The sequence below is a fragment of the Macrosteles quadrilineatus genome, unplaced genomic scaffold (assembly GCF_028750875.1).
Source record: "Macrosteles quadrilineatus isolate MER2022 unplaced genomic scaffold, UCM_ALF_1.0 Scaffold_9__3_contigs__length_116548681, whole genome shotgun sequence".
Lineage (NCBI taxonomy): Eukaryota > Metazoa > Arthropoda > Insecta > Hemiptera > Cicadellidae > Macrosteles > Macrosteles quadrilineatus.
The window spans coordinates 34319807-34343102 of NW_026542602.1; the positions used below are offsets into that span (position 1 = coordinate 34319807).

The 23296-nt window shown below is 33.1% G+C and overlaps 1 protein-coding gene across 4 annotated transcripts in view; it reads right to left on the reverse strand.

The window, feature by feature from the left end:
- Nucleotides 1–23296, reverse strand: part of LOC129002720 (small conductance calcium-activated potassium channel protein) — a 482452-nt gene that overhangs the window by 29201 nt on the left and 429955 nt on the right. For all 4 annotated transcript variants that reach the window (XM_054430732.1, XM_054430730.1, XM_054430733.1 and 1 more), the window contains 3 exons: nucleotides 21780–21875; nucleotides 16971–17221; nucleotides 16084–16254 (listed from right to left, as the gene is read on the reverse strand). In XM_054430732.1, coding sequence (XP_054286707.1) covers nucleotides 16084–16254; nucleotides 16971–17221; nucleotides 21780–21875 — 518 coding nt within the window. The remainder of the gene's footprint in view (nucleotides 1–16083; nucleotides 16255–16970; nucleotides 17222–21779; nucleotides 21876–23296) is intronic.

Here is a 23296-nt window from a genome sequence, read left to right on the forward strand (position 1 = left end):
AAGCAAATTTTTTCTACAAAGTCAAGAACCTACCCAAAGACACATGTAGGCCTACTTAAATAATGTAATGTTAAATCATATAACAGCTCTACACGTCGAAAAGCAAACAAAATTATGTATTAAACCTTCTAATCAATATTTAATTCATTTCAATCAGTAAAAAAATGCTTCCCTCTCAATTTCGTCTAATTGATCACTTTAGTTCCCACCCTATCTTACCATAATCTTGTGATTTAGGTTGCGATTGTCTTAGATGATTGGGTACACCAAATCACACATGCTAACCAGAGATTGAGTGTTCGGGAGGGTCGGGAGGGAGGGAGTGAAAGTTGTTGATTGCAAGTTCCGCCGTTCGCCGCTAGAGTGACTGATGGCGCTAGTGTCGCGAGCAGTGTTGCCAACACAACGCCACCTGACGCTGTGTGCTGTGTTGGATGAGCTATCGATTGTACATCAATTATTTATGAACAGCACGCCCTTGTTGCAAACAATCAAAATCATCTTCATCTATCGATTGGTTTCTTGCGAAAGAGCGTGATATGTAAACCAACGTTTCATTTGCTTAAAGTAACCATCTTAAAAGAAATGTTGACCGTCTGAGTCGAAGTACAGTATATATATCTTTGTATAACGATAAATGGTTTTATGACTGGTGTTCCTACAATTTATTTGTTTTTATATCTCAAAGCCAAGTTGGTTCTATATACCTAAAGTTTGATATCAAAGAGGGTAGTTCCAGCCTACAAGGTCTTAATTCACTAAACATCCATATGATTAACATGCCAAAGTCATCGATCTCTATTATAGAGATCGATGGCCAAAGTAAGGCATTCTTATACAAAATTGTAACAAGCAACGGAGCATTAAACAAAGTATAATCAGGTAGATGAAAATAGAAAATGATCAAATTCACCAAGGTTGTGGGACTCAAAATTTCGTTGTAAAAAACTTGACATCGAGAAATGGGTATCTTAGTTCGTAGTTTTTAATAAGTAAAAATATCAATACTGTAAATTTTCACGTTTTTAAGTAACTGCTCGTACCAATTATAGAACATAGAAGCAGAAGAGACATTTGAGTTCATTAGCATATCCCATATATGTAAAATATGTAGAGGTTAATGCAAAGAAAATCGCTAGTTATTAGGGTTATCAAATTTGTTTTCTAAGAATTATGGGCTCAATAAAACACTAAAGGAGAATACACTTGTACTTTCCATCTGGGTAATGTTTTTTACCAAGAAGAAGTGTTTTGCAAGACAATTTATGCAGAAATATTTTGACTATAATTGGGGCAACTTGAACAAATATTAGCTTAATTCCTCGTTATATATTTTAGATTTAACAGGATAAAGCACACATATATTGTTCTAAGGATAAATGTTTATCAAAACACTCATTGTAACGTTGCGTGCGACTTATCTGCAACGTTTGCTAATTAATTATTAATTGAACAAAAAACGTAAAGCGCATAACAAAACCAAGTGATCATAAACGAGGGTAGCTTATTAGATTAACCAACTGCTATAATTGAATTTTTATCCGAGTCAAGGTGACATACATTTTTGTAATAATTCCTCAAACTGAAATAATGAAAGTTAGATGGTAAGCATAGTACGGGTAGTGATAAATCTAGATGTTTGGGGAAAAATAAGGTTAATTTTGAGCGTAGTAAAATTTAGTAACATATTTATAACTGAAATATTTACGTATAAGAGATATGGTAATGGGCATATTGAAATGTTAATATGCAGTTCAAATTTAAACTATAATTATCGGTTTTAACGAGTAAGTTTAAATTATCAAAGGTGAACGAACACTTGGTGAAAAAGCAAAATAATATGTAAACTTTTGTGATTTTATATAAACATAAGCTTTGGAGCTCGAAAACAGTCAAAGGGCTCTTTCCGCGCTTTTGAATTCAGATACGGGTCTGTAGGCTTGAAGTACAGTCCGGTGCACAACTAATGGCGGCATTTTGCAATAATCTGGAGGGAATTCTATGGCTCAATCAGATTACATTCCCATGAGAATCATCTGATCTCAATTATAAACAAAGTCTATTGAGACCGTATACACCTAACTCCTTTACACTCTTTTCCAACTTGAAAACGGATTCATATGTGCGTCTCTGTCAGAGGAAAACCAGTCAATCTAATTTTATACCCAAAGAAGGGAGAAACAAAAATCATATGCCTTTAAGTTTTGAAAAGGATGTTCTGGTCAGATACACATCTAAAACTAAATGATCAGATAATTTTTTTACACCTTTCCAATATTGAAATGACTTACTTAGTAATAACTTAACTTGGGTAGGATGTCTCTATAGCTGACGCTTAGGAGAGTTGTGGTGATCAGCCGAAGAGATTTTGTTGAAGTCGTAGTCATGACTTATGTGATGCTTCTGCCACAGTAAGTGTTGGGTACCATGTCTCTGTAGCCGACACTTAGCATAGTTATAACGATCAGCCACTCGGAGTTAAGGTAGTTGGCTTAGATAGACTTACCATTATACCACATGTAAGAGTGATGCCTCTGCCACAGGAAGTGTTGGGTACGATGTCTCCGTAGCCGACACTTAGCAGAGTTATGGCGATCAGCCACATGGAGTTAAGGTAGTTGGCTTAGACTAAGTGTGGTTGGCTAGACTTACCATTATACCACATGTAAGAGTGATGCCTCTGCCACAGTAAGTGTTGGGTACGATGTCTCCGTAGCCGACACTTAGCAGAGTGATAGCGATCAGCCACATGGAGTAAAGGTAGTTGGCTTAGACTAAGTGTGGTTGGTCTGATTTACCATTATACCACATGTAAGAGTGGTGCCTCTGCCACAGTAAGTGTTGGGTACGATGTCTCCGTAGCCGACACTTAGCAGAGTTATAGTGATCAGCCACATGGAGTTGAGGTAGTTGACTTAGACTAAGTTTGGTTGGCTAGACTTACCATTATACCACATGTAAGAGTGATGTCTCTGCCACAGTAAGTGTTGGGTACGATGTCTCCGTAGCCGACACTTAGCAGAGTGATGGATCGCCATATGGAGTTAAGGTAGTTGGCTTAGACTAAGTGTGGTTGGCTGGACTTACCATTATACCACATGTAAGAGTGATGCCTCTGCCACAGTAAGTGTTGGGTACGATGTCTCCGTAGCCGACACTTAGCAGAGTGATGGCGATCAGCCACATGGAGTTAAGGTAGTTGGCGTGATCTTCGTCGTGAAACCTATTTCCATCACATGGCGTTGTAACGTAGGCTACATTTTTTTCTACATATGACATGTTTTGAATGTTTATTTACAACTATTGTACTACGTGTTTGGTCGTATTTAGTGAGGAACATGTGTCGTTAGTGATTTTGAAGTGGCAAGTGGCTAATTTGTAATATTTCTATGTTAACTACCGTGTATGTGTTTTAAATAACTGTGTATCGACAATTCTTATGCAAAACAATCTACAAACGTATTTTTTACCCTGATAATGTTGTACTGACATAAAATGTTTTTATGTTTAGTGTTTAATGTGTGAAAATCAAATGGTCAAAATTTTATAAATAAGCTTATAATTTTACTTTGATTTATTAGTGTTTTGAGTTTAGTATATCTTTGTATGTTAGTGTTTGCTTGTATTTTTCACGTTTGTTTAAAACCTGCATATTTTGTGAAATGGTCATTGGAAATGGCTGGATCAAACAAACAACACAATTCCCCTCTGCATTTTACTCATGACGGTTTTGCAGTTTTAACCATATAAAAACTGCTCAGGTGGATTTAGTAAAAGAAATCAAACGTCGTTTTCATCAAACATAAATTCACCAAACCAAACAATTTATTTTGGAAACGCTCATTGCATTGAATGATACACAGTGGTGATAGAATTATCATAATATTTAACAGTATCACCAATCTGTTATAAGCTAACAAACGTATACGATTCTGACCCGGTTTGTCCAAAGAATATTATCAAAAGTTTTTTCTCAGAGCTTATTCTTTTTGCAAAAAAATCTTGTTAACATGGCTTTGATACGTTGCTAGTAGAAGATGCTAGGGAAGAGAAAAGGTTAAGGGTTAGAAATTAAAGATATAAAAGCATGGGCAACAATTAGAAGAAGCTAGTACAGGTGATAGTGCAAACCATTGAGCAATAGGTAAGTAACAAAAAATACACACAAAGCAACATTTAAACACACCAACAACATAGGTAAACCAAGTACACCCCATGCTTAGTGAACTAAACAACACCTGAAAAGTTTCCAATGTAAAATATTGCATTTTCTTGTTTAATCAACAGATCTATAGTCTAAGTATATGATCTGGAAGAACTAAATCAATGTCCACGTAGATCTTGCAGATGTATAATGTTGTGTAACAAAATGATTTCAGGCCGAATTTTAGAAAATTTGTAATAAATCAATCTAGATTTTTATTACTTATAAGGAGATTTTGGAGATGCAATAATTTTATATTAGTGGTTTCTGAAAATTTAACGTTTTCTAATCACATAAAAACAACGATAACATATTCAAAATTAAAACAATCATAAATGATAAATACTCTTTACCCGTATATATTGCTTACTTTTACTCGAGAAAAATTGAAATGTGGAAAATAAACAAAAAAGGTATCTTGACGTATGAAATGACATGTGGGCAATGACATATACGCAATGATAAATAATTTAAGGAACAAGATAATATTTTGCTTCAAAATTTGATGAATTTGTATAAAAAAACAAGTAAAACGGTTTCAACATAGTACAATTGTAAATTCAAAGATATGAACTGGTAAGATATGAGAGGTAAACAGTAATTTAGCTTATAATGTCGTTACAATAAAATAGAACAGATTTATCACGTGATTCATAAAATCTCACATACAAAATACCAAAATAAAATAAATGATTTTTAAGAAAATTTAGCACAGGTCAAATTTTAACCTTTTAAAGTTCTGCATCAACTAGATGTAATCAATTTTATTTTAATTGGTAAAAACATAAGCACAATAAGCTGATTACAATTATTTAAAATAATCATTTTTGTGTAAACTACTTAAAAAAATTATATGCTTATTTATTAGAATTGGTAATCTAGCATACAACATGAAGGCTTATTGTTACATCTGCTACACGAAATAAAATCAATTGATGTTGAAGACCATTTTGATTGCAAAGCAACATAAATGCTCAAATCGTATCTAATTAAATTGTGCATTATACTTTAAGAAGTGCTGTGCAATGGTAAGTAAGCATAGCAAAAAAAAGATGGAAACGACTACATACATACAGTGATGAAAGAAGAAGGAAAATATGAAATACAAAGGCAAAAAGTGAATAAGAACAGCTGGACGAGGAAAATGGAAAGGGTTGATGAATACAGAACGGTTGAAATAAATAGTAGACGAAATTGAACACTGACGGTTGAGTTCCGATTGTTAAGGATCGTGATAAAAAAACATACTATTTTTTACGCATATTAAATCTGTATGTATTTATGATAAATATCATCCTTAACAATACATTTTCCTACTACTTTTGAATTGATTTAAAATTAAGTTTATTAAATAGATTAATCATTAATACGGACAGATACAATTTTAGGTTTAGTCGAAACATGATTCAATGATTGTCAAATTTTGGTTAAATTGGATTAGAGAATGGCTCAGTGTGATAAAAAAAACTACCAAATTGTCTCTTTTGGTACTAGGTTTTCCAGCTTTGGTTTCACTTAGATCTTTAAACTTAAACTTGTGTTTAAGAGGGTCTTTTTGGTACTTGTGATAAATAAACTATTTTCAACTGATAAAATTTCGAAGGGCAATGCAATCCACATGATAAAATAAAGGGTTAATTTATTTATATTAGAATTAGCTTGCAAGTTACGACCATGTATAGTTGCGCTGCAACAACAATTTTTATTTCATGAGTAAATAAATTTTAGAGTAGTGAAGTTGAATGAACGGATACTCCTTACACTGTACAAAGTTTGTCTTCCGTGCTATATGAAAGGTTAATGAACTCCAATGCTTTAAAAAAATAAGTTTTATAACAATCAAATGTCTTAATTTTAATTCACGAGTGTTAAAAGTCGTGTGGTTTTATCTACATAGTACCTTTTAATGAATCATTGCATGTGTAAATGCTAATAAATGCTTAAAATCATCTAGAATTTGTTGATATATTATTCATCAATAATTGTCTAACCCAAATATTCTTACACCATTGCTCGTGTTCAATAAATATATTTTTTTTAGAAAATACTGTACTTTAAAAAGTAAAGTTACCATACTTCACTAATGTAGAACTAGACATGCTTAGTTAAATATTAATTAGCTCAATCACGTGATTTTCTTCCATAAAATTACTACTTAAACCACGAGTCCATTTTTTCAGTTTATGTTTTTTTTTTTTAATTGGGGTTTGATGTCCAATAACAGTTTGAAAACATGGTGTGTTGAATAGCGACGAGTCTGTTATTCTTGGCGTTGTTGTCATTAATATTGGGCTCATCAATATTGTATACTGACCTCTAACCTTACCATCGATATTCCACGCTAAAATAACCTTGCCTATTTCAGTATTAATGAGAATTTTTACTTCACACAATATTAAGCATAGTGAGACACTAAATCCGTTCCGTGAAATCGGATGTTTATTTAGAATGAGTCCAAAAACTCTAGAATTAACTAAAAAATATCCAGTATTAAAATCCAGTTAACTAAATAAACTAATTTGTTGAAAATAGTAGGTCTATATTTCATAACCTCTAACGAAAGTGGAATTTTCCGGTGTCCGCTCAAATTACTAAACACTAGATTTATAACGTATTTGTGAGTTTCAGCACAGACAATAGACCATTGGTATTTCTTTGTCTATGGTTTTAGTTATCAGGCGAAGCCAAAAACGGGAGTATTAGTAGCAAGGTCCGGAAAATAGCTTTAGTTACACACGATACCGTTATACATTTAGATTGTTCAACAATGAAAACGGACGATTTAAATGATAAAAATAAATGGCAAGGAAACATGGTGCGCATGGTGATCAAATATAGAACTGATTGAAAGCAAGGAAAAGTAAATGCAAAACTCGGGTAAAACAGCTGATCAGTTTAGCTCTAAATTACAGCTTGGGAAATGATTATTGTCCTTGATAACAGATGTCTTTGACAAAAGAAAATTATCACAGTATTTCCTTGTATACATTTAAAGACTTTATAATTTGGTATGCTTGACGACACAGTGCCTTTTATGTCACACGTAGCATTAACTTTGTACCTGATTTTCGATGGCTGGAACCATTGACTATTGGATATTGAAGGAGACAGCCCATCTGTTGACCAGCTGTCGCAAATTTTTTGTAAAAAGTAATAAAGTTTTGTGAGCCAGTTACAGAATATGCTAGTGTTTAAAATTCTATATTCAACTTAATTTGCTGAACAATTTGAGTAGTTATAACATTGCTATAGCTCACAATAAGTCATTCAGTTAGTTTGACTTTGTGAAAAATTTCGTGTATTACATAAGTTAGTAAGCACAATCTGTTGGTGGCTCACATCAACTCCGACGATTTTGATAAAAACTGGTGACAACTTTAAAATGGGGATGGAATGTCTAGTTGTATAAATAGTGAAGACTAGAACGTAATATGAAAGCAAAATATCAAAAGCTGACTAATATTAGTCTACAGCAACTGTCAGGCAGTATCCAAATGGTTCATGACTGGTACTATAAACTCATATCAATATAGCAGTCCTGGGGATATTATAATACATTTAAGTCAAAAGCAGGTCTAATTCACTGTTATACAAGTAAAACAATTTCAGCACAAAAACAAACGGATTTAGTACGAAACGACAAAATTTTTCAGATTTTTTAGAAATCCAAATGATTTTTATTACTCAAGGTATTCGATGTCTACTGTTCTTGTGTATTGTTAAAGGAAAAGACCACTCAAAATTAATTAAGGTAACCAAAATACTATTAAATGTTTTAGAATTTATCATACTTAATAAATGTGTACCTTTGGAAACAGCACTTTCAACATTGAAGATCAAAATACTTTTGCTGTACTACTGTAAATAATATGTACTACTGTACTGTAATACCAAATTAACAAGACATGTAACAAACAATTCGATCAAATTATAACTGCCATCGAATGCGTGGACGGGTCACCTAAGGCTTCCTAATCCAGTTTCGTCCCTTGGATTATAGTGTAACAAGATTTAGGCTGTGTGTGATTAGGTGTAAGGAATTACATCAACTTACAGCGATAAAGTGTATACAGTAAAAGAATATCGATGTTTAGCATACTTAAGTCATTTGTGTAAGATTATAACATTTTATCTACAGAGTTTATTATTAAAAGTAACTACGATAATGTAATAATACAACATGTATCATATACAGTATATTGAATTGTATAATATAATGTGTTAATATAACTTTAAACTGAAAAACGTGAACAAGTTGAAGACGATTGACATGATGGAACTCATGCTTGAATTGTGATCATCAAAATACATGTACTTCCATATATCAAGCACTGGAATGGGATGGGAAAGTTCAACATACAAATGTCCCAAGTTTCGCGTAGTCGCAAGCTCGCAAAATCGACACCTTCTGATGACTTGGGAACTTGGAGAATGTTTTATAACTTTCATACTTCGAGTAAAGACCATACCTAGGTTGGAAGCTTTGTTTAAATATATTTCAGATATGTATCATATCCCTTATGTTTCTTCAATATTTTGGCGAGTGTTGATGGAAATATTCTATGAAGTTCAAATGTAAACTGTGTAATGAGTTGAGTAAGTTATGGGATACAAATTATCCATAGTTGACTATAGATCAAGAAACCCATATAGATCTATAAAAAATAATGGAAATGTCTTGACTTTTAATCGTTGTGTAAAGCATGAGATTAAGATCTGTATTCGTCAGGACCACGAATTTGTTTCGTTTTCGTATTTTTGAAAGTAAACTAAATTTTAGCTGAAAACCTTATTATTTCAATTATTCTGATTGTACTATGACGTAGGTAGACGAACAATAGTTAATTTTAGTGGCAATAAGTGCAGAGATAGAGACTGTGAAGCAGTGGGATGCTCAGTAGAAAATATTTTACAGCATACACCAGGTGGCTGTTTTATCCGAATCATTAGTTAAAAGTCCAATGATTAATGGCAGTGATGTCCAGTTTTGAGCCTAAACAAGTTTGAAGGCTATTCATATGATTGAAATAGACCTTTTAAAGAGTATGCAAGCGTTATATGGTTAAGATTTGTGCATATTGACGTAAATTTACCAACAATGTTTTTTGGTAGACCTTCATGAAAGTGAAAGTTTTATATTGAAAGATCATAAAATTTCACATAACACAAAAATAATGCAACTAAACAACTCAAAGCAAGAAATTTAAACAAGTATTTTCAAACGTAGATGAAGAGTTGCTTGGTTTGTTATTTTACCATAGAAGTTACAAATAAGAACGATATTTTGAGAGGATTACGAAGAGAAACATTGAAGCAAAGTAAATAACTGAAAATCACAACTGAAATTGATCGGAATGATTGGATTCGTCTGTAATCCTAAATTAAGTCTCTAGTTTCAGTTGAAGCTGCTCGCTTCAGTTTTCAATAGCTTTATACTAGTGCAGCCAACTGTTTTACACAGCTGAAATTGTATGGTTATTTAAAGAAAAAAAAAACTATGATTGCCAAACATCGGGAACAGACGTTTTCAAATTTAAAACACGATTACATTTTTGATAGTGTCATATTTATTTATAAACCCAAGTCAGTTTGGGTTTATAATAGGATGCATATTATTTCGTACTCGAATCATTAAAAAAGGCAAAGGTAAGGGGTTTTATCACAATGCAGCAAATAGTTGCATCTTCTTTAAGTTCTTTTCCAACAACAAACAAACTGCTAACTATTTTGGGAGCCAACTTATAACGGTATCTCTACTTTTATAAGTTAGCTCCTAAAATAGTTACTTAATAACTGTCCGTCTTGCAATTTAAGTAAGGTGAAATTTGACAAAAAATAAGATTCTTTACAAAGCAACATTTCAATTTTCATTTATTTTCTGACCTTGGCTTTGCCTCGGTCGTTAAATATGAGCTCGTGTCGAAAAGAGTCCCTTTTAAGGGCCTTGTGATGAAATATGTTATTAATATTTTGTAACTGATAAAATTAATCCCAAATCTTCAGTTTCATAAACAGCATTACTTTCCGTAATTTTAAAGAAATATTTTTATGGAGAGGAGTTAAAATAGTTGGACTAATTATTTTTCAATCTTACATTCATTTCGCGGTGTGATAGTACGTTACTTAGAGAACTGAGGACAATTTAAAAGGAAATATCCTTTTAGTTACATAAATACTAACTACATCGTAACTAGGTTAGGGCATTAGACTGTAGACTGGGACAGATTTACACATTACTTCAGGATGTCTAGTGGTAGAGAGCGGGGCTCCGGATCCCGATTTCCCGGGTTCAAATCCCGCAAATCATAGATTGTGATAATGCCACGCCCATCTAGGACTAGCCTGAAGGAATGTGTAAAATGTGTAGTTCTGGGCTAGAACCTTGAATCTTAGGATGCAAAGGTAGAACTTCAAAAAAGGCATAGAGGGTCGTGTCGTGGCATTATAAAATAGCTCAAAACCATTGATTAGAATACACCTAACTCATCACTCTATTTCTAGACCAGTTCAATACAGTCTATGTTACATTTAACAAATAAAAGGAAACATAGTATTATTAGTGATTCCATGTGTATGCGTGATCTTTATGTAACTAAGCTATCATACGTTGGTGTGAGTTTCTTCTATTTATTCATCTAAGGGTAAATGATGTTTTGTAGGGTTTTAACCGGTCGTTGAACGGCTCAGTTAGGAGCTGAGTCTGCGATTGATCGATTGCTTAATACATCAGTCGTAAAGTTAGCTTCGACTCCTGATAAAAACGCTAACGGCTGCCAATAAAAAGAACAGTAATTCCGTGCTCACTTCATCACAGCCTTGTAGTAAACATTCAAACTGAAAACGTTCGTTCTAGCTAGAGCAATAAACAACGATTAAAAGGTAACATTTAAACCCCATAAAACCCTATTTAAGCCCTCTTAGTGAGGAAAATATTATTTTGGATATTGGATTGTAAAATAAAGTATACATTAGTAACACATACATTGAGAATCATTCATTAGAACATAAAACATTGCAGAATCACACAGCATGAAATAAATCTTTAACATTTGAATGAGGAAATCGCGAATTTAAAATTTAATCCTGACGGTTCCCACACGATTAAAAACAGTCGTCAGTTTTTAAGCTTTTAACTAGGCTATCGTCGTGTTCAAAATCATGTCGCTTATCTTACATGGATGAATCAACTACAACAATACAGTATTTGATCAAAAGCGCAACTCTTTGTTTGAAGTGTATTCGTATATTATTTGGTTTCATTTTGTTCACATTGAAGCTGCTATTGAAGGACGTATTGGGGTCAATGAGATGATTGGGTTGGTTTTCTCATGAAAACATCATTGGTGTCAGCCACATACATGAGTTCGAAACATTATTAATCTAAAAACTTATGACAAACAGATTTATAATCATAAACCTGGTAGACGGCAGTTGCATTATTAATGCAGAAAACATCTTACATATTTAAGGTATTACGTTCAACTAAAAGAACATACTTCCTACTTAATTACTCTTTTGTCTTTTTAGTTGTGTATTTGGTAAAGGTTAAGGTAACTATGTTACATACTGCAAACTGAAATGAAATTACAATAGTATGCCAGTGATCTAGAATGAATATTAATGTGAAGTAGTGTCATACCAAATTCTACAGTTGGATGGTGAACTAGTGACCACAAGTTTATTGGTTGTGACACTTCATAGAATGCAAAATACATTTCTCATTGCAAATATCTTCTAAGAAGTTATTCTTTTATATTTTACCCTTAGACATTCTTATTGTAAAAAGCCTATTTTAATCTTCATCCAACCAACTGATTAAGGTTGATATCTACGTGTAACAAGGGGTACATATAAAGACCAATGCAATATAATGTGTAATACTCTTAATCAAGCTTTCCCAACGTAAACATGGAACGTAGAAACATACGTTCAATTGATTATTTCAAATCAAAGGATTTTATTATGATTAATGTACTTTGAATGGTACTGAAAGCAGTCATCATGAAGAAAATACACAGCTATTTGAATTAAACAGCAAAAATATGGAAAAAATATTACAAACGAACTTAAATATTTATAATCCAAGAATTATTAGTAGTCTTCATATGCCATTGACTTGTCTAATTAAAAATACGCTACAACAAAATAAGTAAACTAGTATACGTCTATTTTTAAATCACATGTAAAAGCACAAGAAGAAAGTTCAGTCCATAACATCAATACCTAAAAATCAGCATGGACAAAAATATTCTGACTTTGTTTTAATTTTTGATGTTGATTGCAGGTTCCCAAAACGAAGTCCTGAAATCAAAACGGGAACATGCCACACTTTCAGGCACAAAATAAACAAAAATACTACCACACTCATGCGTTCTGTGATCTCTACTCGGCAACGGCAACATGGCGAGAGGTAAGAGGGTCAAAAAGTGAAAAAGTAAAAAAGAGTAAACATGTTGTAAAACTATTTTGAAAACTAATTCATTCATAGTATTGTTTCAGAAGAGGAAAAATAATAGTTATTGGAACTTTTAGAAACAAACTTGAAATATTAATATTGAATGTCTCCGTTTAAAAAATGAAATCAGTCCAGAAATCTTTTAGATATAATACTTGTCTATGATAAGTGTTTTGTTAGAGTTTAACTGTTACCTGTGTGGTCTTACTCTTGTTTAAATGTAGATTAGTTTTGTTAGGTCAATTGTAGGTAATTGAATTCATATAGTTACTTCCCTACTTTAACCACTGAAGTAAAAAAAAAAAAAATATTATTTACATTTCATCGGTTCTTTCTTTGGTTTTGTGAACATGTATGTTTTGGTTTTTATGATATCAACGATTATTTTACATTTACATACCATTCTTGAGTTAACCATTCTTCTTTTATGAGCTTTATGAGTTAGAAACAAGTCCATTATAAAATTTCCATATTTTTGACAACATAAGACTTTAAACCAAGATGTCTAAGATACTTGAAATAGTATCAATGCACTTTTGTATAATGCATCTCACATTTACATATGGATTGGAAATACAGTTACTTTTAAAATTGACATTTAAATTATGTTTTTCATTTACTAATTTAAGCCCACCAGGAAAATGTAATATATTTACTTCAAGGTTTTAGACTAAAACAGTCATATTTGATGAAAATAGTCAATTTTTAATAATATTTGTTCAATGTCGTTACGTTTGAACTTACTGCAAGTTAGATTCTTTAATGACTGGGTGAAATAAGTCACAGAAATATCTTTAACTTAAACAGTATTTTTAAAAGCCTTTAAACAAACCTAAATACAAATACAAGAGGTAATTTCACCATAGAATGTGTAAATTAATAATATTTCACCATTTAAAAATAGTGATGCAATTTTGAAACAAATTGAGACAAATCTGATTGAACCGGAGCCTTGATCCAGACTGATGTGTCCACTTTGTCAGACTGGAACTTTCTGGATTGGTTCCATATCTTTACCCCAAACACACACACATGGCACTGGCTGGACTTTTACTTCAAATTTTATATCTTTTGAATGAAAATTGACCCTTTTATTGAAATAAAACTATGTAGAATAGTTGTATGTTCTCCTTATCAAGTATGCCGAAGATTTTACTGATTCATGAAGATGAAAAACACTTTTTGAGTTTATTTGTGTGGAATTAATGATTAGATTTTTGTGTGATATATTCTTAAGTTGAACTGATAGTGTTTGAAATAATTTTGTAACTGGATGTTTACCTTAATATAGTTCTGTTTTTTTTTGTTATTTGTTAAGAATCTAGTTAAAACTTTCATTCTAATAAATTTAGTTATGGACTAATACATGCTTATAACAAAAATTTTTGCGATAAAATATTAAATTGTAAATTGTTAAATTGTAATAATTTGAATATTAGGCAAGTATGATTTATTAGTAATACCATTAAAACAATAAGAAAGAAGTTCACATTGTAGCTTTTAGTTTTTTTTTCAATATTCGTTTCCCCAAAAATGCTTGACTAAGTAAAGAGTAATACAGCCCCAAAAGGAATTCAATTTGCAGCAAAATAATTTTGAAAACTTATTTAAACGTTTCATAAGCTAACGTTACATAAACGTTTCAAGCAACTCTCAAAAGAAATACCTATTCTGTATATTTAGTTAGTTATAATCTACATGACAATCCAAATTCACAGGAATGTGTTGTATGGTTCATGGATTATTTACTTCAATTCAGTTACAGCTTGAAATATCTAAACATATGCACAACGCAGCATTAACTAATTATGACATCATGCGTGAGGTGAATACTCGCGAGGAGTAATTGGAAAGAAAATTATTCCTCTGTGCTTTTACTAAGTGGGAAGCATCTACTGTAATGACCTATGTGTTACTTATTTGGTATATAACTACTGTTAGCCATGCTGTTTTTGTATTATACGAGTATTAGGTTTAGTGATTAAAATATTTATCCTTTTTCTTTATTGTGTTGGAAAAATACTTTACAAGCATAAAACAAGTTAAAGGAAAGAAGGGACAAACGAATACAAAAGAAAATAGAAAGGGGACATGCTGCATCTTCTAATAGCTTCTGGCTCCAAATATTCAATGTAGAACGATGAAACTAAATTTGAAATACAGTTTTCCTTTGTATTGTGAATATGTTATAAAAAAAATATATCTACAAACAGTGCAAACTTTCCCTTAAATTAAGTCCATAGCCGTATAAGAGGATGTAGTATTTAATGATAAATTTATTAATGTAGCCCATTTAATGACACTTTCTATCGTTTCGATCTAGAACTGTCATTAAATATTCATAAAGTCTAGGCATTATTATTTGTATTTATGTATGAAACTGCGTCTCAAAGCTATCTGCAAGCTAAAAGTATAAAGAAAATTATTTACGACAAAATGTTTTTATTTCGGCGATTAAAATATTACTATACTTTTTTCTTATTGAAAACAATAAGAAATAAAACCAATAACAGAATAACAAGTGATATTGCATAAATATAATTAGCGTTTGGGTTCAATTTCACCAACTGGCATTACATTCTATTCAGAAGCGTTTATATTTTAGTATTAGGAATACACGTTTTAGATTACATTAGTTTAAGTATTTTTTAGATTTAAACACCAGCTCTTATTTCTTATAGTGGACTTGGGACTTGCATTAATTTTGGTAAGGGATGGACGAGAATAAAACAGGGAACCGCTAACATTATAAGGGATTAAACTTTTACCAATGAAATTGAATACAACTGTTTCTACGTTATATTATCCTGTTTAAGCTGCAAAGTCTTACTATTAGTATTATAAATAATGCTGAAATCATAGAATTATTGTATTTAGTGACGTAATTGTTACCATTGTCTGAATGATTGTGTAAAACCCACTAACCGAAATGAGATAGTTCTAAAATAAGGTTAATTCTTGGAACTTGTAACTGTTTCATTGTATCTCGAAGAATGTTGTAAATTCTTCATTATACAACAAATAAGAAAACTAGAAAATGAAGATAGGGATTTAATGAACTGTTCAGCAAATATTTCATGAAACCCCAGTTATTAGAATTTCTTAACTATCCACGAAAGTAGTTTGGGACTGTTAATGAAATGTGGCAGTTTAGTTCATACTGTAAAAAATAATTGTGTTTGGCCTTACGGTCCGGCTAGGTCTGTAGTATTGTGTGTCTATTTACACCCAACACACAATTTCTCTAAAAAATCAGTTGTAACAACATACCATTTTCAGTTATGAATATGGTTGTGATTATTTACACAATCATAAGCCCAAGGATAGTCACTGTTAGGAAAATAAGTATCCTTTTCCAATCAACGTTTCCTTATTTTATTCTCGTCGGAAGGATACAAGGGGAGAGTTTATTTGAAGGACTGACCTTTCGCACTGCCTCAGTGTCCAGCTGGCGATGATCCACAAGGAGACCATGAACACCAGCAGCACTGTGCCAGGACAGATGGTCATCAGGGTCTTGAGGACGAACCTGGTGTTGAAGTTGATCCTGTTCAACGCACCGATGGAACGGGAAGAAGCGTCCGTAAACAGTTTACTGCAAAAACATTTAGACTGGATTATGTGAGGGTATAGATGTCAGTAATAGAAAGTAAATAAAGCGCCAAAATAAAGTAACTTGATTGAATTTGAATACTCCAGAACATAGAGTAACGAAAGACCTAGGATATACATATTTTTGAAAGTGTATATCTTCTTTAAAGACATACAATTTTACATTCAACCAAGCGACTTTGCATGGAGTAAAATTATTCTGTCTTTTGATTTGTAGAGACAGGACAAAGAACAAGGTACGTACAGAGAATTGAAGTCGGAGCACATGGCAACGCACGATGCTATACAATAACAAAGATATCACTAAAAGTAACATTTAAATAGTTACTTGGTGTTCTAGGGTTTAATTGGGTCGTTGTGGGGATGAGGGGGGGGGGTTACTTGGGCTTAGGCTAATACCAGCATAATTTTAAGAAGTTTTAATTTGCAGAAAAAAACTAACACAAAGGTTATAAATTTAATATATGAATCTAACTTATAGGGCATATGATTTCAAATCTCCATGAAAACTACTTTGAAACTAAAACTAGCTTCACTGACTACCTTAACTTATAGTGAACTTTAAAAACCTCCCAAGTTTTGGCACCTTCATAGAGACCTCAACTGTGTAATCGGTCACAATGAAGCTAATCTCAAAATAACCTCCTCTTTTGCTTACAATTCCTAAGATTATTTTCCCAATCTAATCCAGAAACCTACCTGTGCAACAACATGACGCGGCAAATGAGGTAGAGTCGGAGGAACATGGGTAGGGAGAGGGCCACGTCGTAAGGCACCCATTGGGACCCGATCTCACCACCCTTGTTGGCCAGCTTGGTGGTCCACAGGAAGTAGTACTGGCCGGGGATGGGATGGACGGCACATATCACCAACTCCATGGTGATCGTTGCTATCCGCTGCCACGTCATCGCTATCCGCCAGTCGTCTGCGCAGTTGTCGATCATGAACAGCTGCAACAATATGGATCATTAGGGGTTTCTCTAAATAGGTTACAGCATGTCTAATAAGCAAATGGGTCTAGGATTCTTTTACGAAAATGGTTACTAATTGGCAGTCCACTATGGTTTTTGGCGTCCACCACGTAGGCAGTTAAAGAACTCTACCAGATGTTTAGCTCTTACTTTGAAGAAACATAGTTAAATGATATTCTGAGACTCAAGATCCTCAAAAGATACCTCTCCGAAGTAAGGACGTAAAGTCTGGAGATTTTTTTTCTGTTGACGTGGTTGAAGCAAGCACAACGGATTCTAATGGCACCTTTAGCAAATTATTACAAATAAAGACTTTCAAGCCAGTTGGTATAAGACATTTTCCTAAAGAAGTAACCACCAAGACCTAGTAATATATTCAAATAACCACTTGGTATGTGGTCTATTGCAAAACGGTATTACAGTACCAGTTTACCAGCAAGTCATTTTGTCTGTCTCAAATTAATCTTATGAATAAAACATCTTGATTTGAGGACTGTTTTATCAAACGGTTCCTGGTTTATACGCAGTCCATTTTCCTAGGTATTTTTTAAACCTGAGTTGTCCAATGAGCCGTCTTATCTAAGGTCTGTTTAACAAATGTATTTAAGGGTCTAATACAAACAAGGATGTATTATGAGTTTACTGGAATGCTATTGTGAATAGGATCTTCTAATAATTCCCTTCTCACTATCATTACTTTTGAGTCTACAGCCCTAGGAGCGTATTTTAAGTTCCTTGACGGACATAGCCTGATGGTAACCGGTGTGATAGGATAAAATATATATTTAATTTATCATTTGCCAATAAATATACTTATATTAACGGTCTTTTGAATTAAATAAGTACAACTGTAACTAAGCAGTGTTGCAAGACTTATTTTCTGTATCTGCATTTTCTGTAAACAATCAAATAAACAATTTCGACCAAGGTCCATCTGGTGTATCGATCGTGCATGGCTCGATGTAACGTGACGCTAAAATTCCTCTCCATTACTTTAATCGAAGCCCAGATAAAAGCTCTCTAATAGACGATAATGCCGATGTAAATAGCTAATGGATGGTGTGGATAATAATTCTTCCTACAACATTTTACCAGCTAAAGCCGTGTGGAACTAGGTTAAACTATGTTTAAGCACATATTGATTGGTACTGAATGTTCGTATTGTTCCAACCAACGTTATGTTGTGTGGTTTATTGTTTGAATTAGTATGCCAACAAAACTCGAAAATGTGTTCGGCATTTTCTTTGAAAATGTAAATGAGTAAGTTTCCATGATACGCAAAGCACGGATTTTCTAACACCGATAAATGTTCTATTAGTATGTTATTAATTTACTGTAGATCATAGTAAATAGGGGGAGCGAGCTGGCGTAGTGGTTAGAGCGCGGGACTTCAGTCCCTGAAGTCTCGGGTTTGATCCCCGCCATGTCACCAAAGGATTTTATCTAAGTGAAATGCCGCAACCCCTAGGTCTAGCCTGAAGTAATGTGAAAAACAATCCCAGGGTCGTGCCGTGTCGTGCCTAGCGTCCTAGGACAAAAAAGTAGATCTTAGTTGTTTAATTATTGTATAGTTTGTTAACGCTTTTTATGATTTTCAGAGAAAAATATAATCATCATAGATGTGCATGTATCTTTACATTACACCATGAACTCTCCTCGTGGACTACAAAACTGGATAAATAACGTAACAAATTCTATGAAATATAAATCATAACTTCCCAAGTTTGTAGTAGCTGGCGGCTACAGTATGTAGGTTATTGCAGTCCAGTTTCAGTTTACTTGGACATTTGCTTGGCGCGGTGTACAGCCCCGAGCTGAGGGTTTTGTTTCAAAATTACAAATTCCTTCTCCGAGCAAACCTCATCACTGAGAATATTCAGCGCGGGTTTACTTGGCAAGTCTTATAAAACATTCAAAAGTTTCAGTTTAATTGAATAGCGTTGAAAAATGTACACATTTTACTAACTTATCTTAAATAATGGGTTTTTGGTTTGATTTCATTTTGTTATTTTTACTCTCCGAGCCATCAGCATTTTTGCGATTAAAATATCTAACGTAAACTTTTGTTAGCGTCAAATGTCATCATTAATTGATACAGTCATGAAATGACATTTGGGTCCTGACTTGACCTAGCTAGGGATCAAGCCAGCGACTCTTAATTTGAAGAAGGTCATTTAAGCCTCTCGGATATCCAGATTATTAAGTTGTGTCGTCAGTAAAACTGCGAAAGTAAAACTCCTGGCATATCGTATAAATGAATCGTATTATTATGTAAAGAATGCAAATTTGACAACATGGTGGAGGGCGAGTTTTATTCGTATTCGTGTTGCTTAAAGCGTTTTCACTTATACTGAAAATCTATATTACTTTAAATTCAAAATAGTATCCCACAACGTAGGCTCTTTGTTAACATTTTTTATGACAAATTTGATGAAGTTGAACTATGTACGAAAAGGGGAACAAATTCCAACCTAATGTGTGATCATTTTTAAATGATCGTTAACCCTTTCCTGAAGTCAGATCTCTAATATACTCTAATTTCCTCACTTTAAGAGACCTGTACTTTTACTTATAAGATTATTGTACAGATTAAAGTTGGATCCAACACATATTTTGTCTTAACACAGCAAAAAGCCAAGTGTTAGGCGGGATTTGAACCCGGGCATGGAATACAGAAGTCTGGAAACTAATAAAAGACTTGCTATGCTCCTAGTATTTATAAATTTGTAAAAGTTGGATCAGATATTTTATTTGTTTGCCAATGTCGTGATATAAATTTTCCAAAACAGTTTAGAGTACCATCGATAGATTTTATATATTATTTTCTGGAGCCAGTCAACCTCATGTGTCTGGTGACCTAAATTCAGATAGTTTTATTTTGTCACATGGTTAGAGTATACATTTTTCAGATTAGCTCGTATTATTACATTTGTAACAAGTATAGGCTTAGGATTGTTTGTCTTTGTTCAAAAAGTGATCAAGTTTGAGGAAAAATTAAATTAATGATAATAATACAGCACACTTTAGCTGTATTGGAATAAAAAGCAGTATAATTAATAAAAAAAAAAAAACTAACTTCCACAAAAAGAATGAAAAAGGCAACTGGGAGTGAAAGAACGTAATCTTCTTACACTATTACTTTTATTTGTATAGAAGGAAAAACTCACATTTCCCCCGAACAAGTTGGGCGAAATAATATAATTGAAACATACTAAAATTCTTTATGTTATCATTTGCATTTGATAAGTTCGCCTAGACAATTTGAGCTATGTGTATTTAGTGAAAACTGGTGTTTTATAAGTATTTGGAAAGACCCCAAATGTCTTTGTAAATATGGAAATCATGAGTAAAGGGCAGAACGTTTGTTTTGATTGAAAGGTGTTTGAGAAAGTGTGTGGGGCGTGGCACGACCGGTGGACCTAAGGTGGGGGGGGGGAGTAAACAAAAGCCACTTCTGTTTACTTGAATCAGCTGTTCCTGTCAATAAAGCTGGTAGTCGATACATACAACAGACAAGACTTGTAGGCACAATCTTTCAAAACCATTTCTTCGTTTTCCTAGCAATAAGTATGAATATTAAAAAAAAAAAAAAATTAAATTCCTAAAAAATATACATTTAGTAAAAATATTGATTTACTTTACTGGTAATAAATGATTCAACAAAAATATGTGGAATAGTAATAATAATATGTTTAAAACTATCTAAAAATACGAAAAAATATATACTAATAAGAAACTGTTTCGTGGAACTACTGCCAATCACAACACAGTACTCCAATAGATTTGGACCGCTGAATTTATTTTGCTGTCACTATTGATTCAATCACTTTTAAAACGTAGGTTCAAGTATTGCTTGAAGGCTTGTTAAGTACCATCGATGGTTAGTGCTTCTCACATAGTCTCGCGCAAGCATATTTTTTATTGACGCTAATGATAAACTATGGTGATCTACTTTGACTACCCAACCACGAGTTGCTTCAATTACTAAAAATGTTTATTTCCCGTACAGGTTCTGTAATCTCAGGGCTTTATTGTTCGATAACATTATAATTAGTTAGATTTATGTTGTGAGGAGTATTTGTGTTTTTTGTTTATATTAGAATAAATACATGTAATAATCATGTACAACCTTAGCTTATAAAGATGTATTGTACCTATTGTATTTGAAAAGAACAATAAAGAATTTTTCAATTCAATTCAACTTCCCATCTTCTCTCCTCTCAGGAATATACACGTTGCATCCAATAGTGAATTGTTTTTCATCTCCTACTCCCCCATTGAAAGTATTCTTATAATTTAATTCTTATCGATATCTAGTGTCCTACACGCTTAGTGTAGTCTCTGTAACTAAGACAAACACCTTATAGTACATAATAGTACTATGGTACCTAAAGTACACGGAAACTAGATCAGACTGACTATATAAACATCTTAGGTAACTTGAATATGTATATACTAGGTAATTAGACTGTGTTAAAACCTTTATTATTAACGTCTACACATTGTCTTTTGCCAATAACACAATTCTTGAGCTCACCTGAACTTCGAGGGCGTGATAGGCGACGATGAGGCCAAGTAAAACCACTGTGGACACGGAGATCAGGGTCTTCAGCGCCGTGGAGTAGAACGAGGCCTGCAACAGACAAAATACAACATAAGACATTTGTTGATCTCATGTGTCAGCTGTGAGCCATGTAGTGTTGAATGGTCTCTGCTATCTAACCTGAAATATTAGTAATATAACTCAGACGTTTGCAATGGATTCCATGAAATATATCACACCCTAAGGTACCGGAGTAATTGTGAACTGATAATTAGTAAGTCTTTAAAATATAGGACGACTAATATTAATAGGCCATTTCTATTAATTCAATATCACTAGTTTTAGGGCAACAGATTATTAGCAATAGAAGTGGTAGTGAATTAAACTTTGGTTAGGGTAGGTTAGGTTAGTTTAGTATAGAGGTAGAAAACCCAACCCAAACCAACCTAACCTAACCTTACCACATTCCAATTGTGTTAGAGAATTAATGGAAAAGCTCAGATTAATATTTTAATGGGTTATCGTTGGAAATTAATGAAATAAGTATTAAGGCTTTCAGCTTCCTTTATAAAGCAGCTATAAATCAAATCGACTATTCACAATATTTCAAAGCGTAGTTTGGATTAAATTAAACTCATACGAAGCCTAAACACCGGGAGCGTATATGAATGCAAATATCAATGACCAATTAGTAATAAATGTGATGACAGCTTGTTCCTTTAGCCAAGACTAATTATCAAAAGCCCAATGATAACGGAAAGAGTCCAGTACAGAACCATCAAAAGTCTACTGGCTTTTCTCTGGATCGAACACTATATGCACTCATCTATCCAACTTACAACATATAAGGTATACAATAAATTAATTATCTAAGTAAAATGCAAAATAATGACAAACTGTGATATGAAAAGGTAATATGTATCTTATGCTTTATTTTCATCCGAGAAGATATATTTCTAAGCCAAGTCATGGTCGCACGAAACATTTGACCGCAATGTATTCCCTTTAGTGTACAACCACTATTAATTATCAACATGCAGCAGGTCTATGGGCCTAGAGGCATTCCTAGTCATGTTTCACAGTGAAGCACAACACGACGTCGCGTCGGTGACAGGCTCTTCTCGTACCCAGCTGATCGATGGTGTTCACCACTCAACTAATGAATCAGCTGCATTTCACATCGTTTGAACAGTGGAACTAATCATATTACAGTTACAATGGCGTTGAAAATAGACTGACGTGTATTGAGCCAATAGATTTAGAGACATAAGTTGTGAGTGTTGTAGATTTTTATTGTTACTTGTAAAATAAGTATACATTTAAACTACGAACTGTATCAAAATGCATGTTTCTTGCCCCGGGACAACTTTTTTTAAGACGATAACAGGTTTAACACACCTCATCAGTTTTGTATTCATGTTTTGCTTGTTTTAATTATGTGTTTGATGAGTTTAAAACTTTAAACAGGTGATCTTCGCATTGAAACAAGTCAGCTGATTCTACTGAATAAT